At 42.1% G+C, this 16,399-nt stretch overlaps 1 protein-coding gene across 1 annotated transcript; it reads right to left on the bottom strand.

Moving 5' to 3' along the window:
• Positions 1–485: 485 nt before the first annotated feature.
• LOC308333567 (protein transport protein Sec23A-like) lies at positions 486–2,777 on the bottom strand (the record flags this gene model as incomplete). The annotated part of the gene is made up of 1 exon (XM_080790026.1): positions 486–2,777. The coding sequence occupies one exon, from the start codon at positions 2,775–2,777 to the stop codon at positions 486–488; it is 2,292 nt and encodes a 763-aa protein (XP_080646152.1).
• Between the last annotated feature and the right edge of the window lie 13,622 nt (positions 2,778–16,399).

The raw sequence follows: 16,399 nt of genomic DNA, 5'->3' as shown, positions 1-16,399 counted from the left end.
GTGACGCAGACAACGCAATTGCGTTGTCTGCGCTGGGCCCCAACGCGAACGCTGAAAGCTGCCTCAAAATCTAGAAGTTCTTTCAGTGCGTTTCAACAGCGGGAGAACAACGGCAAACGATCATGAATTTCATTGGCTATCACCTAATCGCCCACTATCGGCGAACGATATCGCCCGAAAAGATGAATTATTTTATCCTTTCGGCGCGACGTTCCTCCGCTTATCGCCTGTTCGCCTGCTATCACCATTAGTCGCCGGGTCCCATAGACAAATAATGTACAATAACGCTGTCGCACGAAAATATTTTCTCAAAAGGAAATAAAGAAAGCATTTCTCCCAAGTGGAGCTCGGACCTCATTGGCTCACTTGAGCCAATTGCCATTCAATTCCATTATCAAATCAAATTAAGTTAAATATTTAAAATATACAGCCCTATGGGGGCGTGCATGAGAGATTTGGTGCTGATCGGTCTGGTGGAGAAAACTTCAGACAGAGCTGGAGACGGCAATTTTCTTCAGATGATCCATGAACAACTGCAGACTGCAGTCATCTGTTAGGATGGAAGCACCTGACTCTTGGGCCCAGGCGTATATGTTGTTGTGGGTTTGAGACGGATTCACCTTGGACAACAGGAACCGGGCCTCACTTCCTCCATGCTGTGTGTCTATATATGTTGGCATGGGGAAGCGCGTTTGCAGGAGTTCCTGGACGTCGTCAACTGGAGCTTGAAGAAGATTTTTGAAATTTTCATATTCTGGCATATCTTGATAGCCCGCCTGACGCCACTTAGAAACAGTCTCGCCATGGTAGATGAGTATCTGGAAGAAAGAGTCCATCAGGAGGATTCTGTCGGGTAGAATACTACTGCTGTCTAACAGGACAGGCTCAGGTGGTCCGTTGAAAGAGTAGGCATATAGAATAGGTTGGACCATAATGAGAGACTGAGTCAGATCTTGTCTCATAAGTTGATGTCTATAATATGAAGTTTCATCTGGACTGTTGTTGAAAACCTTGAGGAAGTGAGACCTACGCAGATGGAACATAAACTGTGGGTAGAGAGAGAAGGTTTCAGATAATCTGAAGGAGTTTGGGTCGTCGTTATGATAATCTCCAAACTTCTGACACAGTCTAATCAGTTGTTTGTCCAGCCATCTGAGTACGTCTGGTGCTTCTTTACTTTCCGCTTGGTGAACCGCCAGGCGTGCCATCAAGATGGCCGCCGCCTCCTGGTCAAACGATGATGCAATGTTCTGAATCCGAGTCTGGGCATCTGCCCAATTCCTGGCAATAGTGGTAACTCTAATGCGTCTCTGTCCAGACGAGTGTTGGTACTTGGTTACAAACTGGACCACACCCCGACCGTCCAGAGGGCTAGGAGCATTGTGTTGGTTGACAACTTCAAAGTATAGTGCCAGCGTGGTACCTTGGTCCAAACCACAGATCTTCCACTGACTGGTCCCTCCTATTCCAATCTCATTAGTTGAGACACATGGGCCTTTAGCACTGAGGGACACGCATGACCCGATGGCTCCTGAAATCTTGAGCTCTCTGGATGTCTTTACTTCCAGAGTTCCAGCAAAGGCCATCTTAAACGTTCCCTGGTCATCTTTGGTGAAAACTCTCTGGAACGTTTGTTTAAAAATAGATGTGTTAAAGGAGTTTGCCATGACTATAAACCCTCCAGTATGATTAGAGCAGCATTTCATCTCCAGCAGGCCAGTCTGGTCGAGGGCACAGGCATAGATGTCAATGATGTGGCCGTTGGTCGATGCTCTATTAGCCAGCGCCTCATAGTGTTTGGTAGCTTTTTTCATAAACTTGGCACTGCCTTCCTCAATGTCATGCCAGGAGCGGATGGGCATCTTCAGTTCATCCCCCACCACCATGCCAGGGCCTTGAGTGGCCGGACCCCCAATAAACATCATGACACGAGCTCCGGTGTTAGGGAACAAACACTCCAGTAGGCCAACAGCAATGGATAGGGCGACACCCGAAGAGCGGAGTGGTCTTTTGCCCTGAGTGACAGGCCAGGGATCTTGCTGTAGCTCCCCCAAAAGGTCAATAAGGTTCATGTCTACTTTCTGGAGCGGCTGCAAGAACCTGTTAGAGGTGGGCTGCTGGAGGGACTGTGGTCCTCTTGCCTGGACTGGTGGTTTGGTAAGACCCAACATCTCCTGGATCTGTTTGCTGCTGAGGTCTTTAGTTCCCCTGAACACATAGCTCTTAGAAATTCCCTCACAGCCCAAGTCATGGACATGAACTATTTGACCAAAGGTGATGAGTCCCACCAGAGTAGCCGGGGGTAGAAGAGACAAAGACATCTGGAGAGACTCCTTCAGAGCCTGCAGGTCCTCATGCTCCGTGCAAGTGTCCACAACATACAGGAAGACCAAGGGCACCTGAGGACCACACTTTATAACATACTCTATAGTGGAGAATTGAGGAAGTAGCTCAGCAGGTTGGTTCACCTCGGAAATACCAGCATAGGTTGGAGGAAAGTGGTTGTTTTGGTAACAGAAGTTACAGGTCCACAACTTGTCTTTGTAGTGAACCCGACACAGGGGGTTGAGGACAGCTCTGCAGGTGGCTCTGCTGCAGAGAATTGGTTCATACTGGATGGGAGGGAGGTCAGGCCGTTCCTTCAGAGGAGTGAAGAGGGCGGCGATGGGTACGACCATCCCGGAAGCATCCAGGCGGCTGGATGGCCAAACGTTCCAACTAAACCGCACACCATCATGCTTCTCACACTGAGCAATGTATTCCGGGAATGTGGACATGACTAGTAGTCAAACTGCAGCCTCCTCTCTGCTACCAAAGACCAAACAGAGTACTTGGAGGCCAGTCGATGATGTCAGTACTAAGATGTCAGATATCTCCATATTTGGGCAAATCGACAGACAGAGCCATGCAGTCATGTAGTTGCTGGTGTATGGAACTTGTAATCAATATTCACTACTTCCATAAGTATAACGGTAATGGGTCGCACATACCAAGACTGCATTTCAGTTATTTATTCTTGCATGTTGGACAGGAGACAAATGTGTTGGATATCCAGCCTTCATCAGTGTCATAAGTTCCACACAATAGTCAGTTTCTGTGCTTTATGTCTGCCTGCATGCGTATTCCAATGCCTTCTTCAGAGCACAGCACGCTTCTGGTTGGCTGCTGCTCTGTCCCACCGTACTGTGGCAGGGGCAAAATTGAACTTCTCAACTTCAATGCTTTGTGTGTTGCAGGCAGAAGCACTTTGCTGGGTACTTTTGATTATTATAGGACGGTGAACAAATATGACTGAACTATTCACTAACAATTGAATATTGATTCAAGTAATGTACTGACAGTTACAAACAATACTGAACTACAGTATGCATACAATTATGTAAAGATGTGTTATGAACAGAAAAATCTATTGGGAAGGTATATGTATAGCCCTCACATTTTACACCTTTCCTGTGAAAAAGATGTTGAGGAAGTTTTGTTTACGTCTCTCAGAAGGTTGGATGGGAATTATGTTGAAGCCTGTGAGCCTATAAAGATCTAAAAATAAATAAAAGTGTGCCTAGGCTCCAGCTGTTCTAACATTCCAAGGTAACAAATTAGAGCAGGTGGCAAATGTTTTGCATCACACATTAATAGGCCATGGCAGTGTGGCACTGTGTAGATTGTCAGTTCAGCATCTCTGCAAGTCCTTTGCCAGAGTCTCCACCCTCTCAGCTGAGAATAAGTGTGGAAACAGAATGCACTCTTATATGTGTAGTCAGGGTGAGTCTGATTAAATGCAACATGGTAGGCATAGAAAGAGAGATGGAGAGGAAGAGGAAACAGAAAGAGGGCTGACATTGATCCTACTATAATCTATATTCTCTTCAATGCTATATGCAGCATGACTCATTCACTGGAGAGGGGGAGACACTTATGTGTGGGTGTGTGCACTGTGTGTGTGTGTGTGTGTGTGTGTGTGTGTGTGTGTGTGCGTGTGTGTGTGTGTGGTGTGGAGTGCCTGCGTGCTTGCTTGCGTGCGTGCGTGCGAGAGAGAGGGAGAGAAACGTCTGTGTTTTGCTGCAAAGTATGTGTACGCACATCTCAAGTAACCTCCCTTGTGTGCTCCAGCCCCCTGGAGACTGTCAGGCCCACACAAATAGTTACCTTTTTTATTGCTGGCGTGCTACGCTGCCAACATGATTGTGACCAGGGGACCATGCGTGGGTCCCCTGGTCCCCTAATCTAGTGAAACCTTAGATCAATAGACTTGAATAATTGATCTAGAGTGGAAATGTTAAAGGGCGTGACATAAAAAAAGGTTTTTGTAATGGTTTTCTTTCAGAGAAAAGCCCAGTCCACCGAAAATACATTGAGTGTTCAAAGTTCAGGTTGTGGGGGTGTAATTGAGGTCATAAAACCTCAAAGAAAAAAGAAAAAGAAATTAAAATGAATGTCATGAAACCCGGCATCCCTATTTTGAGCATGTCATTATAGACGAAGAATTTTTCAAAAGATAAAACAGTAAATAGCGAAAATAGACAATCCAAGCAGATTTTTCCACACAACACTGTATGTGACAAAGTATAACATTCAATTGAGTTTTAAATATTTAAGTCAGGCCTATGATACTCATCTGATGTTAGTGTGAGTGGTCTGTAGGACTCTGCAGTCTCTGTAATCTCTGTGTGTACGTTTACTTTGGACATGTATGTAAGTTATTGTGTGTGGGGATCTGATAAGGGACAACTTTATATATTTACACACTGCTCTCCGACCACGTGGAACAAGCTGTGGCGTGGCGTCAGAGTGTGCCAAGGTTGGCCTCCGGTTGAATGCCAAGACAACTGAAGTTATCACCTATAACATCCCATCGGAGCATACACCTCTGACAACAGGAGACACTGCTATGAAGGAAGTCAAGGACTTCAAGTACCTGGTCTCATGGGTCAACTCAACGGAGGAAGATCTTAAAGTGAGGAAGGCACTTGTGCATGAAGGGCCCTGAACGGTATGGCCAATATGGAACTCCAACCCCCGTCAAACCAAACTCAGCTTCTTCTATGCAACGGTAGAGTCTGTTCTCCTATACAGCAGTGAATGCTGTACCCTAGAGCCAGCCCTGCAGACGTCTCTGGGTGCTACACCAGAATGCTGCATGCCGTACTTGGACACTCAGCTCTCAAAACACACATCACAGCTGTCACTTGATCCTGTAGGTTCACACTCTAGTCTATAACATACAACGAATTAGACCGTTCCTCACCCAGGAGTCAGCCCAGCTCCTAAAACAGTCTTGTCAAAACTTGACTATTGTAACTCCCTCCTTACTGGCCTACCGGCATGTGCTGACTTATAGCATGTTATAGCACTAGAATTGCATTGTGTGTAGTCATAGCACTTCATAGTACATACTACATATGTATAGCATAGTATAGTATATATGTATAGTTTATAGTGTCATTATATAGATATTCCACTGTTACGTTCTTAGCTTACGCATATTTCATGTTATGTGCTATTGCCATGCTTTTTGTTCTTGCTTAATGTAAGTCACTCTGGATTAAGAGCGTCTGCTAAATGCCTAAATTGCCTAAAGAATCTGTATGATGGAATGCCAAGGGTGAGCCAGAAAATAGCAGCCAGGAGAATGAGACTAGCAGGACACTGCCATAGACACCACGCCATTCAGCAAACTAGTGCTGTGGGAACCAACACGCTGGCACCGGTCATGAGGACGTCCGACATTAACATGTGTGGATGTACTTGTACTCAAGAAATACGTAGGAGCGCAAAGTATGTATGTATGGAGAACTGGGATGACTGGAAGCGACGATGGAGGGCTCGTCTGAGGACGACCTAGAGAACTATGCCAAATCTAGAATCTTTGCTGCTTCCAATCCTGCCCGATTGGTCAATGGTTCAAACTTTGTGTGCAGAGAGCGACTGACATTGCTGTGGAGGTTTTTTCTATATAGCTACTGCCACAGATGATTCATTATAATTACTTGCTCAAGCAGAGCGTGCAAGTAATGTTATCAGTCAGGTGCTACGATGCGTATGTCCCTTAGCAGCATATGATATGACGTCATATGCTGGCACGGGACATACGGAAGCAGACTGTGCAGGTATGTTTTCCGTCATGCTACGAAGCGTATGTCCCATGACGTGATGAAGATATGTACCAATGCCAGGGTATAATTGGTTTACGATGGTGACGTAATGATATGTTTCAGTGTCGGGTGGATTAAAGGGACATACGCGTCAAACCACCTGAGTAACCACATTATACCACTAATCAACTCAGAAATTACATACATACAGACATATACATACAGTAACTACACAGTGCCAAACCAGAGGTTACAGAATGTTCACACTGAGTGTAGGAGACATATCTGCTACAGATGTACACCAACACAATGTACATCAACTGCTGTATCTCATTGGAATGACCTCTCTCTAGAATGAGAGATCATCAATCGAGTATAATTCTCAGTCATCTTCCCTGTCTAGCTTGAAAATTGCATGCAACAAGAATATTCAGTCCTACAATCTTTCTGTTCTCCCCATTTATCTTTTGGAGCGACTGGTGAGGCAGAGAGGATAAGTCCGATTTGCAAAATGGTGCGTCCTTGGTTCTCTTCAAGTCAAGCATTGTGTTTCTCACAAAACAATATTAGTTGCCATAGAGACAGAGACATTTTTCTAGTAAGTTTATGCCATGGACAGCCATATTTCAAATTGCTCCACTGTGGAGATTTTAATGCAGAACCTTAGGCCAGCTAACATTAGGACTATTCCTATAATAAGACAGTCACCCAAGTATGAAAGGCATGGGAAGGCATGTAGAAATTAAGGTATTAGGGATATTGTTAATGATTTTTCAAGCTACTGTTAATGATTGCAGTAATGCTGATGGTGAATGGCCAATAAGGAGCGTCTGCAATTATGGTGGACGCACGCACAACTGAAATGGGCTCTCACATGGGTCCTTTCAATGGGCTGTCACAGTGTCAGAAAGTTGGGGTGTCTTTGTTTCATCTGCTGTCTCAGGCTTTATCAACCATAACAGCATCCAAGAAAGGGCAATGTTGGGCCCAAACCACACCAATGCAACTAGTCACAACTCCTTGCATCACACCAATGCATCTCCTTGCAACTGCTATTGTGGATAATGGTTGCATGCATCTATGAACCTACTCACAACCGTTTGGTTGCAAGGGGTTGCATGGCGAATCATTGGTGTGGTTGGGCCTAATAAACTCTGGAAATATTATACTAATTGTCAAATGTGCAAGCATGTTCTAATAGTGCATACTTTACATTACTTAATGCCAATTTCCAAATATTTAGTTTAGTATATTACAGTTTCTGTAATTCCCATCAAACCATATAGACATATCTTTTTGACATCACATGGAGTAACGTTACTATAACAAAGGCCTCGTGCTTCTTCTTATTGAAGATTTAGGCTACTGCTGGTGAGCTAGTAATTTGAGCAAGGTATGACCCATCTGTCGGTAGGAAGGAGAGAAAGAAAAGGAAGGCTTGAATCGGGAAAGAAAAATAGACAATGACACGAAAAAGAAGGAAACTAGAAAAAGTGCCCCTCTGGCTCACCAGCAGTTTTAGGTAAGAACGTGAATTGGCCTGTTATAGCGCCAGTATGAGGCTGATTAGAATTTTTCTTCCTCTGCCTAGTGAGAATGTGTGTGCATAATTTCACAGAAAACGCACGCTGTGTTCATGATTTGAGGCATTTAGTTCGAAATGTATCAATCCTGCAAATCACATGACTATACTGATTTGCATGATGTATGGATAAAGTAATATAAATAAATGAGTTTTGCACACATTTATTTGTGTGCAAAACACAAAGGTTCGTCGTCGGCATCCAGGGAGTGTGTGTGCACAGTTTGGCCGTGACCGGGCCAACGGTGCCGGAGATTAGCTGTACGCAGACGGACAGATGGACAGAGTGCAAAACATACTCTCCCCATGCCTTCCGCCTTCGGCTGGTGGAGACAACAAACAGAAAGAGAGCATCGTGGGGTATACTGGAAGAGACAAGATGGCAGCGGGACACAGGGAGCGACATTAATCCCGAAGGCAGCACTCAGAGCAGGTGGCTGGGTTAATCACACCTCCTGTCACTATGATGGATGTGTTTAGCTGCCAGGAATCTCATTAAACGTCCTCTGCTTTCTCCATGATCCCCCACGTTCTACACAATACAACAGGTCTCAGCTTCTATAAATTCAATGATTCACTGGTTATTCATCTCACTCACAGTCAATCACTGGTTCCTTGCTATGAACTTGTGTTCGTCTGTTCCAGACATTACAATGCTTGAGAAATGTCTGTCACCCATGGAGAATATGTAATAGAATATGCTTTACTTTATGTATGAATTCAATACAGTATTGCTAGACTGTGGTGAGGAATTAACAATATATTACAATGCTGTCTGTCTAATCACCAGTAAGACGCGCAAACGCGGGAAGCGAACGCAGCTCGTACATATATATATATTTTTTTAAAGCAGCTATACGTCCAAATATGGAGTGTGTTGCATCAGCTCCATATATGGGCACAAAGGGGGGACACACGGACAGACAGACAGACATGATCTGCTAGGTCTCATAGTAAGTGCTCACTGCGTTCGCAATTACTCCAAAATGTTCACTATACTACGACAAATCAGACGTGAGTCAAGCTCATGGACGTATATGGATCACAGTCAGCCAGATCAAACAATCAATAGCCCCTTTTAAGGGGCTATTCCAGGCCTGTTCAAGCCTGGAATGTTTTCTCATCATTCCGCTTCAGCGCTCTGTGTTAGGTATCCATCCATGAGTTTCCAGTGTCCCGTGAGGCCTTGTGTGAAATGTGAATTATACCGGTAGGCAGACTAATGACCCTTCAGGATGTGTTCACACATTATTGACTGACAGGGATCACTCAAATGAAACAAATGACTGACAGGTGATGCCCATAATTCCCCAAAAAAAAAGAAAAAAAGGGGGGAGGTAAATGTAAATGTAACTTTCCCATCCCTTTTGTAGTAAATAATAGTGTATTTGTTGATGACATGTATACATTTTTGGATGCTATGTTGATAAGTCCCCAGGACTTTTGTGTTATCCTTTTATCTTTGTCTTACTGTACCGTCATGCTGTTTACATTTCTGACTGATAGCACTCATCAATGCACATTTTAAACACATTTAAAAACACAATCACACACAGATAAGGGGTCAGTGCCTTTTTCAGAGCTCTGACATCTCACCGATAGTGCTGTGACCTCACATAACACTCAAAGAAATAATGTCTGCTGTACTTTTGGAGTTCAGAGGTCTTATGGCTTAGGGTCTACATGGGTTTTGAAACTCCTCCAATAAACACTGAACAGATTCTGATGCTGCCATAGCAGAGTTGCCTCTCTCTAGCTCCTCCACCCTCTTTTCTCGGTCTCCTTGCTGCTCCACTAGTGACCCATGCCCCGATCTGTCTTTGCCCAGCTTTGAGGACGTGAAAGACGGTGGAGGAAGTCAAATGCCTTGTCTGGAGCACTTTGGTATGCATACACTACCTGTGGGCAGATGGTGAAGATGTCATGAGGGCAGACATTACATAAATCAGTGGACAGCCCTGCTCTATGTGGTCAGTGAGGGCAGAGAGGGGTTCAACAGGCTGGAAAGAGTAAGAAGTGAATAGTATGGTTAGGGCTGAAGACCGTAATATACCAGTGGATGCAGTGATATAACAAATAATAGGCACTCTGGTGGTGGTGTTATCCAGAGCGGTAATTGCAATAATACAATGAGCTGACATTTCTAGATTGTTAACAGTACAAACTACAAAATGTTAAGAGTACACGATCAGGGCCTAATGAGGCTGTTAATCAGAATGCCAATCTGGGAAATAATAATAAATCACTCCAGAAAAAAGAGATGTATGAGAGCTCAGTTGGACTCGGCTATAGAACTAATGATATCGAATGAGTTCCTTCTCTCGCCAAGCTATACAACCTATATACTCCAGGGGGGGGGGGGATGCGCTCACTCTCAATGATGATTGATTAGAAGCCTCTCCAAGCCTAATCCTCAGCTCATATTGAGTAGAACTACAAATCAAGCTTTATGCATTCATTCGTCAACCTCCGTCTCCCTTCTGATGCCAAGATTGTAGACTAGAGGAAGCACAGATAAATACTGCTGAAAACTGACTGCAAGTCTGCACCACATTATGGTTTGAAAGTGTGTCGTTTGCACTGATAAAAGGCTTTTTTTCTAAAAACCAGCCTGAAGCGACTGGTTGGTACTCTAAACATCGGGACATAGGTTAGAACATAGGGACATTGCTGTTCCTATCACCACTCAAAAATAAATCAGTTAGAAGCAGCACTGAATCTGGGTGTATTATGGCTGCGTTATTTACAGCCCTTTCATCCCCTCTTTGCCATCAGGACAAAAAGGAACGTTCCCTAGACAGGCCTCTCTGCGTGCGCTTATGTGATATGGCGATATGCTTAATTTGCCCTAATCATTAAATGAATCACTATATGTTGTACAACGAATAATGAGAATAGCTGATCTACATTCACGTTGTCACACACACACACACACACACACACACACACACACACACACACACACACACACACACACACACACACACACACACACACACACACACACACACACACACACACACACACACACACACACACACACACACACACACACACACACACACACACACACCTTTTTTCGTATCTCTGCCTTATTATATGTTCTTTACAAATAAAGATCGACTTGACATGACAAATTGTCCAATATTCCCGGTCGTTGGCAGCTGCAGCCAGACTGAATGAAAAGCTGCAGTCACCAGGTGCCAATTACCTTAGCAATGGCTCTTGTTCACTTCTAAACATGTTCTCTCTGCAAGGTGGGAAGAAAGAGATGAGGCAATTTTTCTCGATCATTATATTTCTGTCACACAATTACAAAAAAATAGAAATAAATAATGCCAGAAGGATAAGCCCACCTGCACAGCACAGTGTGTATTATCAATACACAGTGTGTAATATTCTGGATTGTATTGTGTATATACATTATACCCAGGCTTCTCTTCTGGTATGGTTGTGTGGAATGGATGAAAATCAACGTAGCTAACAAGCAAGCCATCGCATCCAACAATCTAAATACTATATTAATATCTATATCTCTTGTCTTTTTTCCGCTGACTGTCACTAAGAGGCTAAATGATGTTATGAGGAAATCAATATAATGTCTCATTGCATTTCCCCTCTTGTCGATTTGAAAAGGCTTCTTGAGTGATGGTTGCTGATAGCTCCTGTGTCAGCCAGAGATGTCAAGGCCAAAGTGACAGGGAGCATCTGCCAAGATGTTTTCACACGCACGCTTACTTGTTGTCGTGCGGCAAAACAAGCATGTACAGTACTGTAAATCATAATATGCAGCAACCAGCTGTTGGTTTGGGCTTGAAATATTTAGGAATTTGGACTAAGAGACAAAAACATTTGTCACTTCTGTTCACTTGTGAATGTGATGGACTGGACAGCAGGACATTATGACCCAGACAACAGGTGGACTCATCAAAATCCTCACAGCCATCAGCACAGACCAGCCAGTTCCTATGAGATGACCAAATGGCAAAGGGTCTTTTTGATTGCTTGACCTTTCCTGTTGCGAGGGGATTTTCTAACTTTTTTAAAAGAAAAAAGATAAACTATAAGTGACACAATGGAGAAAGAGAGACAGAGAAGTGAGACAGACAGACAGACAGACAGACAGACAGACAGACAGACAGACACACACACACACACACAATTTCATGTTATTTTTACATGCTACATCAGCCAGAACACTAACACCACAGGTTTTGATGTTCCCGTGGTGATGTTGTTGTCCGATATTATTGGGATTATTATATTATATATATTTTTATACGAGGAAACGTATCCCATACTGTAATTACTCCCTTGCACACACCTGGCAATTTCCATTTTCTTTGTCTATAGAATGTCATCCAGCAAGCTCCCCTTGGCCCTTATTGTGTTTCTCTATCTCAGATGCCAAGCAACCTCTTTCTGTTTATCAAAGGGAATTGACAGTCAATTAAAATGCAAGCGCTTCAGCCACCTATTGCACCACCAGTTACGTTCTCCACTTCTGGTTGCCAGAGGAACCCCCTTCAACTGATTACAGTGAGTGTGGCGAAGATATCCGCCAGTTCATGATGCTCTATTCCTGTAGTCTATCCCTTCTCTCATCATCACTCCCTATTCCTGCCACTTCTGCAAACACACTTCAAACCAGTTCTACAGATACCTCAAATATAAAATAGCCTACCTTTTGCAACACAACTACAAAAATCTCATATTACCAGTTCTCATAGTACCCCTTCTCCCAATGTTCCAGTCAATCAAAAACAAATGGAAACCAAAAACAAACAAACTAAAAAACTAAAAGATTTGATGCAATATTAATAGTTTGAGTGTTTTGTGTGTGTCTGAATTTGTGGTAGGCCCAAACCGCACCAATGATGCAATCATGCAACTCCTTGCAACCAAACGTTTGCGAGTTGCATGTAGTTGCATGAAACCATTATCCCCAATGGCAGTTACAAGGGGTTGCATTGGTGTGACATGTCCTTAAAACTGCGGTTTGGGCCTTAACTTATGCATTGCCGTAGAGAGATTTCATTTGCTCAGCTCAGCTAACTCACAGATGATAAAAAACATTAGCTATTTTTGTTTTGTTTTTACTTTTAAACGGATCCAGTCAGGACTGGACTAATCCACAGAAGAATGCACTGTGCTGGCAGATCCAAAGATTAGATTCTTCTTTCATGTTAATCTTCAAATGATGTTTGACGTTCTCCTCTTTATTGCATGCTTTGCTGCCAGAGCATTTCTCATTATCATACTTCTATACTGAGTTCTATTAAACTCATTGACTAAGAAATCAAATTTGCCCCGTTCTCATGTTGTCACAATTGCCTTCCATGTGTTTTAGATTGCACACCGAATCGTTGGTTGTTGTTGTGTTTTCATGAAAAAAAATGAAAAAACGTGTTGAGTAGTTAGAGCCCATTAAAGTTGTCATGCCAAATTGGAACGAAACAAGGAAGTGAAATATGAGGATGTGGAAAAAAGTATCAGAGTGGGAGCTTGGTGGGAAATGTCCCACGTCAAAGCCCCATTGAGACTTAATTGCACAGTGGACCATATATATATAAACTTCATTTCAGACCCGTGGGTCCATATAAAAGAAAACAATAAATATAAATATGCTAGCCAATCGTGCCATCTAGTGGAAACACCAAAAATACCTCAAAAGACGTTCTTGGCAAAAAAAGACGAGCGAGTGAGTTACCGGTAAATTCTTTGATCCTAACATAACACAAGGACAGAACAAAATGCACTTATTTCCATCTTGCCGTCTCTTTCTCTTTCAATGAGGACACTGACTTAAGCATGTGATTTGTTACCCAAGAAGAAACCTTATGAACCATGCAATAACCTTTTATATACTGCTCAAAGATCTAAGCAGTACCTTCGACATAGACAATGCTATCAGTTTGTGTACGTGGGTGGTTTGTCAGGATTAGTGTCTGGGAGAGAAGGGAGCCAACATAATGTGATTAAACGTAATTAAGAAAGCGTTAACGTTCGGGCGAGTAGGAGTAGAAAGGCGGAGCAATCTATTTAATTCAAACATTAAGAAAAAGAGGTTAGCTCACTGACTCAGGCAAGAACCCACAACACACTACAATCAACAGGCAATGGTCAGAACCACAGGGCCCACGAGTTCAAAACTGTAACTCCCCATCTGATTGGGTCAGATTTGGATTTTGGGTAGTCAAAAACCAAAAATCTGGATTTGGATCACTCCCATCAGATCAGGAAATCAAGTCCTCAAAATGGGTAGTTCAACAAACAAAAACATAGGATTGGGTTCGATTAAAAAAAATCTGGATTATCTTGATCCCAATGGAGCAGTGGATTTAGAGTGGATTATCAGACCAAAACATACGATACAATACTATACTATAAAACTACTATATACTATTTGTAGCCTTTATGGTCGATTCAAATTGTCATTTATTTTCAGTGTACACTTACACAGAACAGTGTATTCAGATAATAAAAAAGGACCCCCATAGCATCCCTTTTCTGGGCAAATTTCTTTGCGCAAATTAGGCAGAACTGTGTCCAGGCTTTAATTGTCCGCCCTATGGGAGCCCTACTCCACTAGATGTCTAAATATCTCCCACCGTTCTCTCCTTCACTCCAGAGTGAAACACTGACAGTCACAGATGAAAACTGACCGTTTCTATATTGTACCTGCATAATTTCTCACAACTTTAAACATAAATCAATAAACAACTATTTATTCATAAATGTTCTGGCAGTCATTTTATTTGACATTCATTTTTACAAGCGAGACCTGGCCATTGTAGCAACTGAAAAATAAATAAATAAATATTAATAAATATATATATATTATATATAACCATATAAAACAATATATAAACAATAAAACAGAAAAAAACACATGGCTTCTCAGGGAGAAATAAATCACATGCCTCCATCACTACACATCCGGATGCCCATAAATGCATTACTGGATATAATGTGTCTAATTTTAGACATTTTGGTCATTCTTCCAGGGGATCCGCACGTAATTCCGACGGAGCATTAGTCGGACATGCGTTGCTCCCGTGCTCGCGGTTATGGTTAGGTTAGGGTTTGAGGTATAGGTTGACGTTTCAGATCTGTCAAACCCGGGGTATATATTCAAATTAAACCAACCAAGAATAAACATTTGACGCAATTGAATAAAATTGTTTTTTTTTAAATAGAAATAGATGATTTTACAGAGGCATAAATATATAATCTAATACAATGGGATAGATATTTTCATTAATGACGACAATATTAAACATACCCTGAGAACTGTGTACTGTAGACAATCATAAAACAGCATAATCAGGATAATTATGAAATGCTTTGGAAAGAGTACGATATTTTGATCAGTGCATAGATAAATTCAAAAGTTGACATGCTAAATCAGTTATTTTGGGAGAATAGTTCAGTTCTCTTTTAATTGTTTTCCTTATTGAAATTTAGTACAAATTTAAGACAGATACTGTGTTAGCTCACTATTCCCTTATGAGGTATCTATCCAAAGGAAGTTATGATGAATGCAATATTGAATAAGCTTATTTTCCTAACTACACCAGATACTACAGATATATTTTCAGTTCATGGCAGAATAGAATAGAATGACCGGCACTTGTTCTGACAGGAAGCAAGTTATTCTATAAGGAAAATAAATGTATATCAACAGTGACATCTACTGGCCATATATGAAACTGCATTCACTAGCTCTACATGCATTTATGGACTGAAATATACTTATTTTAAATGTTCAAAATGAGAGAAATATTGGAATATAACTCTCTAGATAAGTTAAATAGGTCAAAATTGTTTCAGGCAGCTTACCATGTGATGGAATGTAGTGCAGTACTAAGCAGTAAGCACCACTTTGAAAATATCAAGTAGAATTGTTCATTTAACACACGTCAACATGCAGAATAAGATAAAGGAAAAACAGTGCAAACCATTTAGAATGGTTGATTAAATTAACAGTCTGGATTGTACCATGTGATTCTTGCTTTATCCAGGGGACATGCAACAAGCTGGTGAGAAAGGCTAGATCATAGATCCGTAGTTTGACACTAAACTGGATAATCTGGAGGTAGTTGTGGGAGGTTGATTCATTCATTCATTGATTTAATTTGGTGATATAAAAAGAGCACAGCTGCACTTTCCGACATACAGTCAATGCATCACTGAGGATGAAAAGGGCGTATTTCAACAAAAAACACTAAAATAACATAAAATATGACACCACAACAGCAGTACATAACAACAGTAATCAGAAGCTAGCTCTGGTCCATAGCCTTAAGGACTTCATGTTAAGTCCCTAAGGCTATGGACGAGAGCTAATCAGAAGCTAGACTATAGAATCCTGATGAACCACTCTCATACTGTTGCTAGAAGGGATGAGGAGCACATTCAGCCACAGACTCTGCCAGTGACCGGGTCACTGACTGTTCTGTTCTTTGGGATTACTGACTCCTGCGAGACTCTGGTGCAATTGCACACGACTACTGGGATGTACACTACAGAAGTTAACAGAACCATGAAAGATGCCCATTAAGGATAACTGTTGAGACATATATTCTTTCATATATTGATGATAGTCCAGTACATTTATACAATACATTTATAATATCCATTGTTGAAGGCCTGTTGATATATTCAGTAATCAGTAGCATATTCATTAGTGATATTCTGCACATCTAGCCATTCCTATTCATTG

This window comes from Protomyctophum bolini (genome assembly GCF_963924005.1).
Source record: "Protomyctophum bolini genome assembly, chromosome: 18".
Classification (NCBI taxonomy): Eukaryota; Metazoa; Chordata; class Actinopteri; order Myctophiformes; family Myctophidae; genus Protomyctophum; species Protomyctophum bolini.
Note: the sequence above shows the minus strand (reverse complement) of the source record. Positions and strands in the feature narration are given on the sequence as shown.